Source organism: Salvelinus sp. IW2-2015, unplaced genomic scaffold, assembly GCF_002910315.2.
Source record: "Salvelinus sp. IW2-2015 unplaced genomic scaffold, ASM291031v2 Un_scaffold1786, whole genome shotgun sequence".
NCBI lineage: Eukaryota > Metazoa > Chordata > Actinopteri > Salmoniformes > Salmonidae > Salvelinus > Salvelinus sp. IW2-2015.
The window spans coordinates 80,418-97,356 of NW_019943161.1; the positions used below are offsets into that span (position 1 = coordinate 80,418).

At 42.5% G+C, this 16,939-nt stretch overlaps 1 protein-coding gene across 1 annotated transcript in view; it reads right to left on the minus strand.

The window, feature by feature from the left end:
* The window catches only part of LOC112071966 (sister chromatid cohesion protein PDS5 homolog B-like), a 97,663-nt gene that overhangs the window by 52,147 nt on the left and 28,577 nt on the right, over positions 1 to 16,939 (minus strand). The window contains 2 exon segments of the mRNA XM_070439582.1: positions 1,095 to 1,298; positions 1,816 to 1,941. Coding sequence (XP_070295683.1) covers positions 1,095 to 1,298; positions 1,816 to 1,923 — 312 coding nt within the window. The 5' untranslated portion in view covers positions 1,924 to 1,941.

Here is a 16,939-nt window from a genome sequence, read left to right on the forward strand (position 1 = left end):
AACATGTGGTCAGCCCTAGTATCATTCAGGCTCGAAGCTCCCGAGTGGCGCAGCGGTCTAAGACGCTGCATCTCAGTGCAAGAGGCGTCACTACAGTCCCTGGTTCGAATCCAGGCTGAATCACATCCGGCTGTGATTGGGAGTCCCAATTGGTCTGGCATCGTCTGGGTTTGGCTGGGTGTAGGCAATCATAGTAAGAATAACAATTTGTTCTTAACCGACTTGCCTAGTTGAAAAAAAAGTTACACGTCATACTCCTTATTGTGTGCTCTAACATATGGAGTATGTATAGATTCTGAAATACACATTAATTTATTCAACATCAAAAAAATCGCCTCAAAACAACCCTTTTGATTTTGCTTCTTTTATGTCTTTTTTTTTTAACATATTGGTTATAACTATATACTCTTCAAACACGTAACATTTCCAGAGTGGCTTTCTGGTACTTGTAATGATACGACCCTGTTTATACACAGAAATTGACACTATAGGTCATTAACCAATCACAGCACTCCTTTAAGGATTGCACATTCAGCAAGTCACCAGCAGAGGGAGTTCTCTTTGACTCCATTTTCCCATTCACTGTGTTGATGAATGCGCGTAACATTTATCATAACTTGAGAATTAGCAGAGAGCCCAGAGAGCCACACATGTGATGTACTTGTAGAGTATATTGTTCCAAACAATATGTCTTAAAATGAACAAAATCAATAAGGGTAGTTTGGAGATTAACATTTATAATATTGAATAAATGAATGCTTAAAACAAATCTATTCATACTCCATTTGTTAGAGCACACTATGAGGAGTATAATGACAACAAGGTGTTGTCTGTATCATGTCTGGTTCATAGCTCATAGGGTCTTACATGTATAGGTCTAAAAGGGCCTAAAAACAGACACTTTCGTCATGATAAAAAAAAAGGGGGGGGGGTTTAAAAAGCAAATGTAAAAAGCACTTCAAACATCCTTCCTCCCAATGAAGTTTCTATGTGAAAATTGCCAGAACAATCGAGACCAAATATATTTGGTGGAATCATCCTAGTGATATCGAGGTTCTCTTCAGTTTGTCAGGTGATATGTATGGAGAAGTTACCTTCAGTTTATCAGGTGATGTGTAGGGGGCCTCTGGGGCGTAGATCCTGAAAATGTCGGCCAAGCAGCAGGCCACTAGGAGGCGAACGTCCTTGTCAGGGTGCTTCAGGAAAAAGTCAGACGCCAGATGGAGAGCCAGGTTCAGGTACAACTCCTTCTCTTCCTCACTGTCCTGATCCATGTCCATGAACGTTTTCACCACCATCTACACACACAGAGAGAGCGAGAGAGGTGGATTCATTGATTGACTGACAGGTTGAGGTAAAGCTCCTTCTCTTCCTCCCCGTCTTGATCCATGTCCATGAACATCTTCACCACCATCACACATCAAACAATCAGGTAGTCAAACAATAAAATCACAGTCAATCTTTAGTATCCTGTATAAGGGCTTCTTCTCCATGGTCCGTCTAGCATGGGCCACAAATTCTACAGTTCAACTGAAAAAAAAGGAGGTCCAAGAACACATCCTTGCGGGACTCGAGTATCATAATACACGGTATAATAATAATAATCATAATGTAGGGCTATAGCAGGGCTGTTCAATTGCCAGAACACTTGTTTTTTTTCTTCCCCTTAGTATCTAATTGCACTCATCTCGTGTCCCAGGTCTGAATTAGTCCCTGATTAGAAGGAGATGAAAACCAAAAAAGTATTTAGGCCTTCCATTGAACAGTCCTGGCTATAGGGCTGTGGTAGGGCTAATAAATAGAGACATTACTGACCTTGAGTCGGCGGACCATCTCCTCCTTGGAGATGTTGCTGGAGATCTCCTTGACCCCCGGAGGGTAGGTGATCTTCCCATCGGCCGCTCGAGACTTAGAGAGAGCCATACTCCCAGCTCAGTACTCCTACACAGAGAGACACACAGAGACTTAGAGAGAGTCATACTCCCAGCTCAGTACTCCTACACAGAGACAGAGAGAGACACAGAGACTTAGAGAGAGTCATACTCCCAGATCAGTACTCCTACACAGAGACAGAGAGACACACAGAGACNAGAGACTTAGAGAGAGTCATACTCCCAGATCAGTACTCCTAGGGTGTAAGGATGCTAACAGTTAACCATTAATCGGTTAACAGCCAAAAATATATTTGACTAGTCATGCATACCAGTCTATAGGTCAATTTGCATAATTTTGTGGAATTAAATTRAAGTGTGTATTTTCTTTAGTCGTCATGCATCTTATTTACCCACAGTGCACAGCATACAGAACATAGTTTGAGGAACGGAATAGCCTATCACCTGTCAGACAGCGTGACAGCAGCTCCTCAAAACGCTGGTACTGGGAGTGAAAACATGCGCTTTGAAAACCCAGTCGTTGCGCAAACAAAAAACAATTCTAAATGGGATCGCATGTTAGAAATCGTTGATTGCCGCGAGTCACGACAAAGAAGAGCTATTTTTAGTTCTCGATCTCAACTCGTAATTCAAGCATGCTTCCCATTCGACATTCAGGTGCATAGGCTATAGTCCACGGTAGGCAGGACATCAGCGCTTCACCCACCACTTTACAATGTGAGGTTGAGGCAGTAGAATTGTTTAAAACCTGAACAATTTACTTTACTTCAAATAATGAGACATGTCTTAACTTGCTTCAAATGAGCCTTTACCATTATTAATAGAAACCTGGAGGCAATTATTCTATAAAGACTTCCTGGTTCCATTAAGTATTTCTCTCCTGTTCTATTGGTTTTCATATCAACTTTATTTCGTTGTCCAGAAGCCAAATGCACAATCCTAGTCAAATAGCAACACATCCGAGTGATATCAGCGACACACCCTAGTGATATCAGCGACACACCCTAGTGATATCAGCGACACACCCGAGTGATATCAGCGACACACCCTAGTGACATCAGCAACACATCCTACTGACATCAGCAACACATCCTACTGACATCAGCAACACATCCGAGTGACATCAGCAACACATCCGAGTGACATCAGCAACACATCCGAGTGACATCAGCAACACATCCGAGTGACATCAGCAACACATCCGAGTGATATCAGCAACACATCCTAGTGATATCAGCAACACATCCTAGTGATATCAGCAACACATCCTAGTGATATCAGCAACACATCCTAGTGATATCAGCAACAGCATCTGGTTGATCATGCCAACACTCCTGGTGATATCAGGCAACGACATCCATGGTAGATATCAAGCAACACATCCTGTGATATCATTTGCAACATTCCTGTGAATATCAGCAACAGCATGCCTACGTGATATCAGGCAACACTCTAGTGATATATCAGAACCATCCAATGTCACATCTAGTGATATCAGCAACACATCCTAGTGATATCAGCAACACCTATTCACTAAGTGATTTGCAAGCATCACACGTCCTAGTGATATCAGCAAACATCTAGTTGATATCAGCAACAATCCTAGTGATATCAGCAACACATCTAGTGATATAAGCAACACATCCTAGTGATATCAGAACAATCCTGTGATATAGCATCACATACTAGTGATATACAGCAACACATCCTAGTGATATCAGCAACACATCTAGTGATTATCAGCAACATATCCTGGTGATATCAGCACACACATCGATAGTGATATCAGCAACATCGTAGTGATTATCACAACACATCCTAGTGATATCAGCAACACATCCTGTCAATTAGCAACCATCTGTGATATCAGCAACACATCCTAGTGATATCAGCACACATCTCAGTGATATCAGCACACACCATCTTGATATCCGAGTCAACACATGCCTAGTGATAGTAGCAACATCATCCTGTCAAATTAGCAACAGCATCGATGTTTCATAATCTAGACACACATCCTATCAATTCAGCACACATTAGTCATCTAGCTCAATCACATCTAGCACAATTAGCAACTATTCAAACATCCTGATGTATAAGAACAACATCCTAGTGATATTAGTGAATCAGCAACACATCCGTTGTTTCCTAAACACCTGCATTAACTAGCTGTTTGGGGGTTTTAGGCTGGGTTGTCTGTACAAGCACTTCGATCGAGATATTAGCTGATGTACGAAGGGCTTATAAATAAAATGATATGATTGATTCTCGTGATATCAGCAACACATCTAGTGAAATATAGCAACAATCCTAGATGATATCAGCAACAACATCCTAGTGATATCAGCAACACATCCTGGTGATATCAGCAGACACATCTGGTGATATCAGCAACAATCCTGGTGATATCAGCAACAGACATCCGTAGTGGATATAGCACCACAATCTAGTGAGTATCAGCACACATCCTAGTGATATCAGCAACACATCTAGTGATATCAGCACACACATCCTAAGTGATATAGCAACACTCCTAGTGATATCAGAACACATCTAGTGATACAGAAACACATCCTAGGTGAATATAGCAAGCACATCCTAGTGATATCAGCAACACATCTAAGTAAATTAGCAACACATCCTAGTCAAAATAAGCAAACATGCCTAAGTCAATTAGCAACACTCTAGTCAATTGCACACTCTAGGATATCAACAACATCCTAGTGATATCAGGCACACATCCTAGTGATATCAGCAACACTCCTAGTGATATAGAACACTCCTAGTGATACAAGCAACACATCCTAGTGATATCAGCCAACAAATCCTGGTGATTCTAGGAACCACCATCCGGGATGGATAATTCACCAGCAGGGAACAAAACATCTCGTAGGTGATATTTGCATTGAAATACCAATAAGAGGCCGGATCTACCAAGGGTAGCTAGTGATTGTTTGTCCTGAGGAATGACCAAAGCACATTCTCTTATGCTGATAGTGAGTTAGGATGTTGTTGCTGAACAATACTCAGGCAAAATTGTGCTTTGGGATGTGAGAATATCATTAGCAACACATCCTAAGGTTATATGAGACATGTGTTTGCTCAGATATACTAGGAAATGTCACTGATCCCTATTGCTGCTATGATATACTATACAGGCAACTCGTACTATTTGTCTGGTATATGCTGATATCAGCAACTAAAATATCTCGTTTGAGCTTGGATATACTCAAGCTGCAAAGCGCATCATGTCTCGTGTGATATTTCAGTGCTCAGATACACATTCCTGGTGATAATCAAGCAGGAGTGAGGATGCTATCTAACTAGGTGTCATACTAGGATGTAGCACTGTGGCTGAATCATAACACTCATGGGATTGGTTATTGTAGCTGAACCACATCTAAGTGGATATCCACAACATGCTTTATGAAGAGTGATTATCGAGCAACACACCTAATCACACAGTCAGTGATATTAGCAGACACATCTAGTTGTCGTTAGAAAGAAGGGGAATCTAAGTTTGACAGAAATGGTTATGCTCTGTCACATATGGAATGGCCCCATAGTTCGTCTGTTTTAGACCTGTTGGTTTTCTAATGTTTTGTTAGCTTCAGTTTAAAGAGTTGCAGTGTTCAACGATAGGCTATAGTGAGTGCAGGTCAGCCTAAGTAGTGGCATGACGTGTGGACACGGTAAGTTCATGCAATCCCGCGAGTTGTGTGACACAGGTAAACAAAATCTGTCGTGTTGCCCCTGACATAGGCTGTTAATTCCTTAAATGGTTCGCCCGGTATGGCCAGTCAATTGTTATATAAGAATTGGTTCTATCTGAACTGCCTATGTCTTAAATAAAGTTACATTTAAAACATATTAGGTATTTGACTGTAAGCATCGATAGATAGGATAGGGTTTCTATTGGTTGCCAGGGTTCCATAAAAATGTGGCGCTACCTGGTGTATAGTATTTTCTAACTCTACATGAGGTAGTCATTTCGCATCTTGATGATACTTTTCTATCAACTTGTTGGACTCTTGGAATCACGCCTTGTAAGTTCAGTGGATATATGCGCCATTACAGTTTGAAATACGCCACGTTGCTCCGTCGTGGTCCACTACTAAGGTCGCCATCAGGTCGTGGCAGGTTGGCATGATCAGATGCTTAATAATAGCCATGCTCATGAAGGTATCGAAGGAATGCAGTAGATAACTTCAAAGAGGCAGGGAGTGGTCGGATCGAAGACAAGATGATGGGGAGTACAATGATCTGGCCGCCATTTGAATGTCCAGAGATGGTGAGCATCCATCAGTACTTAAATTGGAGAGAGGATTATGGCAGAGCAACTTAAGACTGTCATTCCCTACGAGAGGGCACTGGTTCCACAGGAATCTGAGCGAGGTCAGGGAGAAGCCGGGGTCCACGGAAGGGTGAACTCAAGAACCTCGGATTGGCGTAGGTCATAGACAGAGGTCCTCCCAGTTGTTCCTCGGTGATGGGTTGTAGTTAGACGAGATCACTTTCAGAGACAACATCTACTAGAAGCTTACAATCTCCCAAATTTCAGGTCCTTATATTTGCATTGTAGATATTAGGCCAGACATGGAACGCCTATGCACTAAGGTATTGCATAAGGTTCAACATGCCTAAATGCCACCAGGACGTCCACGTTGCGAGGAAACTTAATGGCACATCCACTACGCAGGTGATAGACACTTGGATGGTGGCGCAGAGCATGAAATGCTGTGGGATGTCTGTGGCGAGAGCAGTGACTGTGGAGAGATTCTAGATTCGACGTTAGAAATACTTAAAAGTTTAATAGAGATCCATGAAATTGAATATTCCTGTTCTCCAGAGCGGCTTCAGAAAGACATCAGTGGTGGGACCAAGTTCAATTCTTCTTAAATTGTGGACGACTTGACCACTATATAGTACACGCCAAGCTAATGTGGGCGCAGGATGTGTTGCTCGGGATCAAAGGTTCTGACTTTTGGAATATCGTCATTAAAATGGGTATTGTGGTGTAGATTTGAGGGGACAATAATCGGATTTGGATTCATTTTGTTATGAAATAAGGCTTGGATAAATTGTAACATTAGACTGTGAGTGGGAAAATTTAGGTTCAAGGTCTGATATTTCCGGGGCATTCAGGATGAAAAATTCAATTTACTGGCATTAGGAGATTAAGTAAGATAATTGGTAAGATTATGGAATCTTGTTGATGCTAGCATTGGCGGAAATTGGTTACACTGAACGCATTAGTTAGCTCGCTGGATAAGTGAAGTATTCGGAATGGAACAGTGTTTAGACATTAGATCAAAAATTGTCGAAGGACGCAAGATTGAGTGGCATGTGCGATAGAGTGCATGGACTATAGGAGGATGTCAGGTCTAGGGGTTTTTTTGTTTCGGTTATCTTGATCTCTTGCTCCTCGGATCATATGTCCAGATCCTTTATTGGGATTGTAGCTCAAAACAGTTTGGTTGCTTTTAAGCTGCAGATACAGATCAATGCACAATGTGAGTTGATTGTTATAGGGAGGACATATTGGAGGTGTATTGTGATGTTGGTGGCATTGGTGGAAAATAGCACACCTGAGTATTAAGAAGTTAATTGGTCCGGATATATTCACTCTAACGTAATGGTATTTTGCGTCGGAAAGATTAATAAAGAAGGGATATTTCTTCGGTTAGGCTGGAAGTACCCAAATCATGTATGTGTTTGGGAGCCTAGCCGAGAAAGTAGTGATCGATTGTTTCTACTGTGAGTTGTATTGTTTGGTCTGATTATTTATGCTTATAGTGACCGTGTGTTTGATCAATATTGCAAGGGCTACTTGTTCATGAAGGATAGTGTGGATCCTGGATTACTCAACATGAGGAATAGTCGTTTGTATGCTGCTAAATAATTCAACTAAGGAATGTGATATAGGTAAAGCATTGATCAAACAAGATCAGGCGTTTTCCCCTATAAGGATTATTTTTGTGTGGGACGTTAGGGATTGCTATACGACTATACGCAAGAGTATAAGTATAGGGGGTAGCCATGGGTAGTTCATGACGCTGGTGTATTGTGCTATTGGCTTTAGAGCTGTGAGAGATGGGGAAAATTTGGTAAACCTGAATGCAACAAATTATCAATAGCGGATTTGTAGATAGGTCTTAGATCCAATGACTCTATATCACTAGGATGTGTTTGCATGACCGAGGTAACTAGAGAAAAGATCAACATAGGATTCGTAGTTATTGCTGATGACAGCATACGGAGTCACTGCTTGGATGAGTGCTCTCGTGAATAATTCTGAACGAGAGTAGAGGTCTAGTTTGTCTGAGGAGCTTGTAATATCCGGTAACTGGATGTGTTGTGATGATCACCAGTTGGATGTGGTTGCTCCGCGTGAGTACACTAACCATGGGCGGATGTTGTGTGCGTGAGGTATCACAGGATGGTGGGTTAGTCGTGATATAACAGGATGTGTTGCTGCATATCAAAAGGATCGTGTCTCGAAATGCATCCGTTCCCTATAATGCACCAATTTTGCCCAGGGCCATAGGGTCTGGTCAAAAGTAGTGCACTATATAGGGAATAATGTGTGGTCAAAAGTAGTGCACTATATAGGGAATAGGGTGCGCCATAGGGCTCTGGTCAAATGTAGTGCACTATATAGGGAATAGGGTCTGGTCAAAAGTAGTGCACTATATAGGAATAGGGTGTGGTCAAAAGTAGTGCACTATATAAGAATAGGGTTCCATAGGGTCTGTTCAAAAGTAGTGCACTAGGGATAGGGTGCGCCATAGGCCCCTGGTCAAAAGTAGTGCACTATATAAAGAATAGGGTTCCATAGGGTCTGGTCAAAAGTAGTGCACTAGGGAATAGGGTGCGCCATAGGGCCCCTGGTCAAAAGTAGTGCACTATATAGGGATAGTGTACCATTTTAGATGCAGCCATGTCTCTTAGGACGATAGTGCTCACCAGAGAATCTCTCTCCGGAAAAAAGAGAGAAAGAACACATTTCAACCAGTCCAATAAACCAGCAACGCAAAGAGAAAACACACTGTCAGACAAAATGTCAAGCTCGGAGAGCCTGTGAAATATTGAACCAGGTAGGCTATTCTGAGTGTGAGGTCATGGTATTTTGGACAGTGTGTCTAGGCTGGTWGTGCTCGCCAGAAAATCCCTGTCCTCTTTCACGCTCCCATTCCATTATCAAGACTAGAGGTGTAAACGGTAAAACATTTAAAACAAAATTGGTATCCTTAACGTAAAGAAAAACGTTTATCGGAAAACTTTCTTTGGGGGGGGAGGGCTCGCCTGCTTTCTCTTTACTAATGATGCAAGGAGCGTGTGCTCAGTTTTCGGAGTAGAATATCCTAACCTATTCATTGATGATAGGCCCTGCTTCACTTAAGTTGAGAGACATTGCAAGCCAAGAAATTGCAAAATAGAGCATTCCATTGCGAGATACAGCTTTTGATTGCCGATAGATAGGCCTACTGCACGGTGGCCGACCTGCCTATACTGTGCCCCTCCCCTCTCTCTCYGTCCCTCGCTAGCTTGCCATGAAAGATCCGATTGTTTGCATTCTCAAAAGAACGGCAACTAATTAATCTCCCCGAGTTCCAAATATACTATAATATATTGTCCGGCCATAGTGACATAACGTCATTTTCAACACCATTTACTCCGGGGGTGCGTGCTACGCCACTGCTTATAACTAAATATAAAGTAAAGCATAACTATAAGAAATCTAAGATGTGTCAAATGATATCCAGCTCAGGGTTCCAGCTATGTATTCAGTTTGCTGACTCGCTAGCTAAGTGGCTAGATGTCAAGATCTTCTTGGTTACAGCAGAGATATTCAACCCCCTCCTGGATGAAGATCCCCGTTGCCTAAATGTACGTATAAACATTTTTGTTGAAAAAGCTCCCCATTTGTGTGCACTTCCTGTACCCCGTACGGTACAGAAACGGTCTGACTGTATGAAAATCTAGATGCCTCTCAACCGCATTATATACGGACAGTTCTCTGGACCCAGATTAAACCTATTCCTGGGTTAGAAAGCATGCCCAATGGAGAATCTCTATTGACAGTGTTTTCTGGTCCAGGAAAAGGTTTACCAGTAATCTGGAGTTCAGTACCAAATACCAGCCTGTTTCCTACATAGTCCTAGTGGGCCCTGGTCTAAAGTAGTGCACTATATAGGGAATAGGGCCCTGGTCTAAAGTAGTGCACTATATAGGGAATAGGGCCCTGGTCTAAAGTAGTGCACTATATAGGGAATAGGGCTCTGGTCTAAAGTAGTGCACTATATGTAGATGGGGAATAGGGCTCTGGTCTAAAGTAGTGCACTATATGGGGAATAGGGCTCGGTCTAAAGTAGTGCACTATATGGGGAATAGGGCTCTGGTCTTAAAGTAGTGCACTATAGGGAATAGGGCTCTGGTCTAAAGTATGCACTATATGGCTGGCGAATAGGGTGTCATTTGGGACGCACAGCCTGGGTCAGGGAAACCGTCCCTACTCCCTGGAGTTCTAGCAGCAGGGCCACATGGATTATGCAGGACAGTCATATTTCCCACAACATAACTGCATCAGTTACTTGCCTGTTAGCCTAAATCAGCTAGTTATACTTTACTGGTTAGTTATAGTTCTGGTTAGTTATACTTACCACCATATCATTCACCCCAGCAGCCAAATACCGCCAAGGCAACCAGAAATATGCTGCTGCACTGAGATTTTAACCACAACCACCCCCCTGCTTCAACAGGGGTAGCGCAGCCACCACCACCACACACACACACACACACACACACACACACACACACACACACACACACCACACACACACACACACACACACACACACACACACACACACCACACCAACACACACACACACAGTCCTGCCAGACTGTTCTGTCTCTGACCTCGATTCAACCCACAGCTGCTGCCAGAGAAGAACCCAATCCCTTATCAGCCTAGAGCAGGGCTGAGGGCATACTCAGCAACTTAGACCAGGGCTGAGACCAAGGCTGAGGGGCGTACTCAGCAACTTAGACCGAGCTGAGGACCAGGGCTGAGGGCGTACTCAGCAACTTAGACCAGGGCTGAGGACCAGGGCTGAGGGGCGTACTCAGCAACTTAGACCAGGCTGAGGACCAGGCTGAGGGCGTACTCAGCAATTTAGACCAGGCTGAGGACCAGGGCTGAGGGCTACTCAGCAACTAGACAGGACTGAGACAGGAGGGCGTACTCAGCAACTTAGACCAGGGGTGTTCTTTCAATGTACTGAAACACACAGAATGCTGCAGATAGAAATGTAATGTAGAGAGTTGAAATGATTCCCTATTCGACAGGAATCTGATCTATTCTACAGGAATCTGATCTATTCTACACAATATTCATTTCGTCAACAAAATAGTGCCAGAAATTATTGTCAAAACACCTATGATTTCAGTGGCAGTTGACAAGATGATAACTGCCTAAATAGAAACCAGAAAAAAAAAACGAAAACGAAAAAAGATCGTTCATTTCAATAATGAAACAAGAGCGACGATCCGTTACAAATCGGGATATTATTTTGCCGATATATCGTATCGTTTTGACAGTATTATATTTGCACTAGTTGGCTGTACGTTCACCAAAACGCAGTATTTTTTTTTGTTTGTTTTGAGAAAGACCATTATGGATTCTTTGAGGATGATGCAGATACCGATTTTTGGGGGTCAAGAAGCTAGATGGACGTTATTTTAAGCCGATATTCAAAATCATAAAATTAGAAAATGTTAATGACAAAATTTCCCAGAGACAGCCATGTGTACATTAATGCATCCATTTTAAAATCAAACAGTACAATTCACTTAGTTTTGACCATTCTAACTACATAGCGGTAATACATGTATTTGAATGGTAAATCTCTTGATAACCTGGTAAATCAAGATGACATAGGCCTGCACACAATACAGGTGAAGGCATATTCAACTTACTGATCTTGTTTTAGCTGATCAGTGGAGTCTATGTCACAGACTACAAACATCGTCTTTCATTTGGGACTTCCATTAGCCTACTGATCAACAACATTTACAAAGAAGCACCAGTCCAGCGCGGTCCTGTATGGAAGGACATCATATAGGCACTGCTGTTAGTTTGACAATATAAAATAACATCTATTCAATGCAAAAAGGGTCCAACGTAAAGTAACGTCATGACTTGTGATCACAGATGCTTATGAAACTAGTATTTTTTGTCATTTTCCATGATCAGGATTTTCTTTCTTCTTTCAGAGGTCAGGATGCATCTCTAAACAACTCAGCTGCCAGGACGACATTTGATTGGCTAGTTCAACTATCTGTCAAGAAATGGGTGGGTTGTAACTTGATCCTACCGCTACGATTGGATAGAGCAAGGCTCTAACTCTGCTCACTTTCACATCTGTCTCCACTGCTCATATCACTTGTGCCGTTTACTGCTACTGTTAGAGCTAGATCAAAAGGTGGTAACATTTCCTACCAAACCATAATGTGCATAATATCTAACAAAGGAGAGCGGACGCAGGAACAAAGCTGAAACGACGATGCACGTTCTGTCTGAATGACTCAAATCTGCCATAGTTTGTAGGTGAGAACGATAGTGTAGACCTACAGTTAAAGTCGGAAGTTTACATACACCTTAGCCAAATACATTTAAACTCAGTGTTTCACAATTCCTGACAATTTAATCCAAGTAACAATTCCCTGTCTAGGTCAGTTAGGATCACCACTTAATTTTAAGAATGTGAAATGTCAGAATAATAGTAGAGAGAATGATTTATTTCAGCTTTTATTTCTTTCATCACATTCCCAATGGGTCAGAAGTTTACATACACTCAAATAGTATTTGGTAGCATTGCCTTTAAATTGTTTAACTTGGTCAAATGTTTTGGGTAGCCTTCCACAAGCTTCCCACAATAAGTTGGGTGAATTTTGGCCCATCTCCTGAGAGCGGTGTAACTGATCAGGTTGTAGGCCTCCTTGCTCGCACACGCTTTTTCAGTTCTGCCCACAAATGTTCTATAGGAAGAGGTCAGGGCTTTGTGATGGCCACTCCAATACCTTGACGTTGTTGCCTTCAGCCATTTTGCCACAACTTTGGAAGTATGCTTGGGTCTTGTCCATTTGGAAGACCCATTTCCGACCAAGCTTTAACTTCCTGACTGATGTCTTGAGATGTTGCTTCAATATATCCACATAATTCTAAACTCATGAGCCATCTATTTTGTGACATGCCAGTCCCTCTGCAGCAAAGCACCCCACAACATGATGCTGCCACCCCACAACATGATGCTGCCACCCCCAACAGATGCCGCCACCCCTGCTTCACGTTGAGATGGTGTTCTTCGGCTTGCAAGCCTCCCCCTTTTTCCTCAAACATAACGATGGTCATTATGGCCAAACAGTTCTATTTTTGCTCATCAGAACAGAGGACATTTCTCCAAAAAGTACAATCTTTGTCCCATTGACAGTTGCAAACCGTAGTTTGGCTTTTTATGGCGGTTTTGGAACAGTGGCTTCTTCCTTGTTATGTCGATATAGACTCGTTTTACTGTGGATATAGATACTTTTGTACCCGCTTCTTCCAGCAACTTCACGCGGTCCTTTACTGTTGTTCTGGGATTGATTGGCACTTTTCACACCAAAGTACGTACATCTTTAGGAGAGAGAGTCGTCTCCTTCCTGAGCGGTATGGCAGCTGCCTGGTCCCATGGTATTTCTACTTGTGTACTATTGTTTGTACAGATGAACATGTACTTCAGGCGTTTGGAAATTGCTCCCAAGGATGAACCAGACTTGTGGTAGTCAAAAATTCTGAGGTCTTGGCTGAATTCTTTTGATTTTCCCATGATGTCAGACAAAGAGGCACTGAGTTTGAAGGTAGGCCTTGAAATACATCCACAGGTACACCTCCAATTGACTCAAATTATGTCAATTAGCCTATCAGAAGCTTCTAAAGCCATGACATTTTCTGGAATTTTCCAAGCTGTTTAAAGGCAAAGTCAACTTCATGTATGTAAACGTCTGACCCACTGGAATTGTGATACAGTGAAATAATCTGTCTGTAAACAATTTTGGAAAAATTACTTGCGTCATGCACAAAGTAATGTGTAACCGACTTGCCAAAACTAGAGTTTGTTAACAAGAAATTTGTGAGTGGTTGAAAAACGAGTTTTAATGACTCCAACCTAAGTGTATGTAAACTTCCAACTTCAACTGTACATCTGCATGTTGTTGCTATGTAGAGGGATTATCAGCAAAGCCGATAAAGGCCGTTAACCAAGACTAGAAAAGGTCAATATCGCCGCAATATCTCTCTTCGTCCCCTTTCCTCTCTCCCCTCCCCCATCTCCTCTATCCCTCCCACCCCTCTTCTTCCCTCTCCTCTCCCCCCTCTTCTCCCCCACCCTCCCTTCCTCTTCTCCCCCCTTCCTCTTCTTCCCCTCCTCCCCTCTCTCCCTTCTCCCACCCCTACCTCTCCTCTTACTAGAGGACCAAGGGTCTGAGTAAACAGTCATGAACCTCTCTCTAACCTAGACCAGATATCCACATTGACTTCACTCACTGGCATCAGTGACTTGCCAAGTTGCCAACTCTCCTCCTCTTTGTCTCTCCCTTTCTCCCCCCTCTTTCTCCTAACATTACAGTTGCTGGTGTGTTGTGTGTGTGTGTGTGTGTGTGTGTGGTTGGTGTGTGTGTGTGTGTGTGTTGTGTGTGTGTAAAACGCAGCATCATATGATGCAATATGCATCATAGCGGCTGTATTTCGAAAGTGATATCTCGAAAACTTGATTGCTGACATGCAAAATATTTTGGACTATCACAATGGACTAAAATAACAATGCCAACATACAGTTTTGGGTGGAGATTTCCTTTAACTGTGTCCCTGGAAACATGATAACCATGGTTACGATGGGTGGGGGGGGGGGTCTGTCTGCAAAAGAAAGAGGGGGAAGAAAGAAGAAGAAGAAAGGAGGGGGAGAGAGAGAGAGAAAGAATGAGGCGGGGTAGAGGGAGAATTGGCAACTTGGCAAGTCACTGATGCCAGTGAGTGAAGTCAATGTGCTTATCTGGAGGGAGCTTCTGGAGGAAAGGCAGCCGGGCATCATGCATTACAAAGAGACAGACTGTTACACTGCTGCAGTCAAGAGGGGAGAGATAGCAGAGAGGATCGGTGACTGAAGAAAGACAGGAGTATGAGTGAAAGGAGGGAGAGAGAATCTGAAAGGAGAGAGAGAGAGATCTCTGAAGGAGAGAGAGAGAGAGAGATCTCTGAAAGGAGAGAGAGAGAGAGAGATCTCTGAAAGGAGAGAGAGAGAGAGAGATCTCTGAAGGAGAGAGGGAGATCTCTAAAAGGAGAGAGAGAGAGAGATCTGAAAGGAGAGAGAGAGAGAGAGATCTCTGAAAGGAGAGGAGAGAAGAGAGATCCTGAAAGGAGAGAGAGAGAGAGAGATCTCTGAAGGAGAGAGGGAGATCTCTAAAAGGAGAGAGAGAGAGATCTCTAAAGGAGAGAGAGAGAGAGATCTCTAAAAGGAGAGAGAGAGAGAGATCTCAAAAGGGAGAGAGAGAGAGAAGAGATCTGAAAGGAGAGAGAAGAATCTCTGAAAGGGAGAGAGAGAGAGAGATCTCTGAAGGAAGAGAGAGAGAGAGAGATCTCTGAAGGAGAGAGAGAGATCTTCTGAAAGGAGAGAGAGAGAGATCTCTGAAAGGAGAGAGAGAGAGAGATCTCTGAAAGGAGAGAGGGAGATCTCTAAAAGGAGAGAGAGAGAGATCTCTAAAAGGAGAGAGAGAGAGAATCTCTAAAAGGAGAGAGAGAGAGAGAGAAGATCTGAAAGGAAGAGGGAGAGAGATCTCTGAAAGGAGAGAGAGAGGAGAGATCTCTGAGAAAGGAGAGAGAGAGAGAGAGAGATCTCTGGAAAGGAAGAGAGAGATCTCTGAAAGAGAGAGATCTCTGAAAGGAGGAGAGAGAGAGAGATCTCTGAAAGGAGAGAGAGAGAGAGATCTCTGAAAGGAGAGAGAGAGAGAGATCTCTGAAGAGAGAGAAGAGAGGAGAGAGAGAGAGAGAACTCTGAAAGGAAGAGAGAGAGAGATCTCTGAAAGGAGAGAGAGAGATCTCTGAAAGGAGAGAGAGAGATCTCTGAAAGGAGAGAGAGAACTGAAAAGGGGGGAATGTCAAGGTTGTGTTCAGCAAGGGTGTATTCTGTCGTAAAACGTTTTTCCTCAATTCCCGATTTGGAAGACAAGCAATGTCTTCTAAAGGTACATGGGAGATTCTCATGAAAACCCATTTTAAAACGTCTGTAGCACATTGAGTGACAAAACCATGATGCATCTGCAAAAAATCAACTATCATTCTGAGGACTAAGATGTCTAAGTTTCTTATTTTAAATACATTTTAGCCAGATTTTTTTTATTTTTTTATTATACATTTTTACCCCCAAATTCTCATAAAGAAATGCATCGTGATTGAATTCTTGGATCAATTATTTAAAAATGATGTTGCTGTGTTTTGTCTATAAAATCATTAAAATGCTATACTACTTTAAGTTTTATTAAACTGTAAACAGTATACGTACAACAATGTCTGTGGACATGTCTCATTACCATAACACTTTTTCACGTCCCTGTAAAAACTACATCTCATTACCATAACACTTTTAAGTTCCTGTAAAAACTCTAATGTTTTTAATAAAGTTTTATTCACCCATGATGCATCATCTAGAGCAGTAGAAGTCAATTTATTCGCCTATATATGACTTCGGAATGCAGTCCTTGTTGTCAAACATCACCTTTACCCCCCTGGACCGAAACTGATAAACTCAAACTAGGAAAAAGTCTGATTTTAATTTGATAATTGAAATTCAAAAATAAAAAGTTATGTTTAACTCGGGCTCCTGAGTGGCGCTGCGTCTAAGGACGCATTCCAGCGCTAGAGGCGTCACTACAGACACTCTGGTTCGATTCCAGGCTGTATCACAACCGGCCGTGATTGGAGATCCCATAGGGCGGCGCAATCTCTCTCT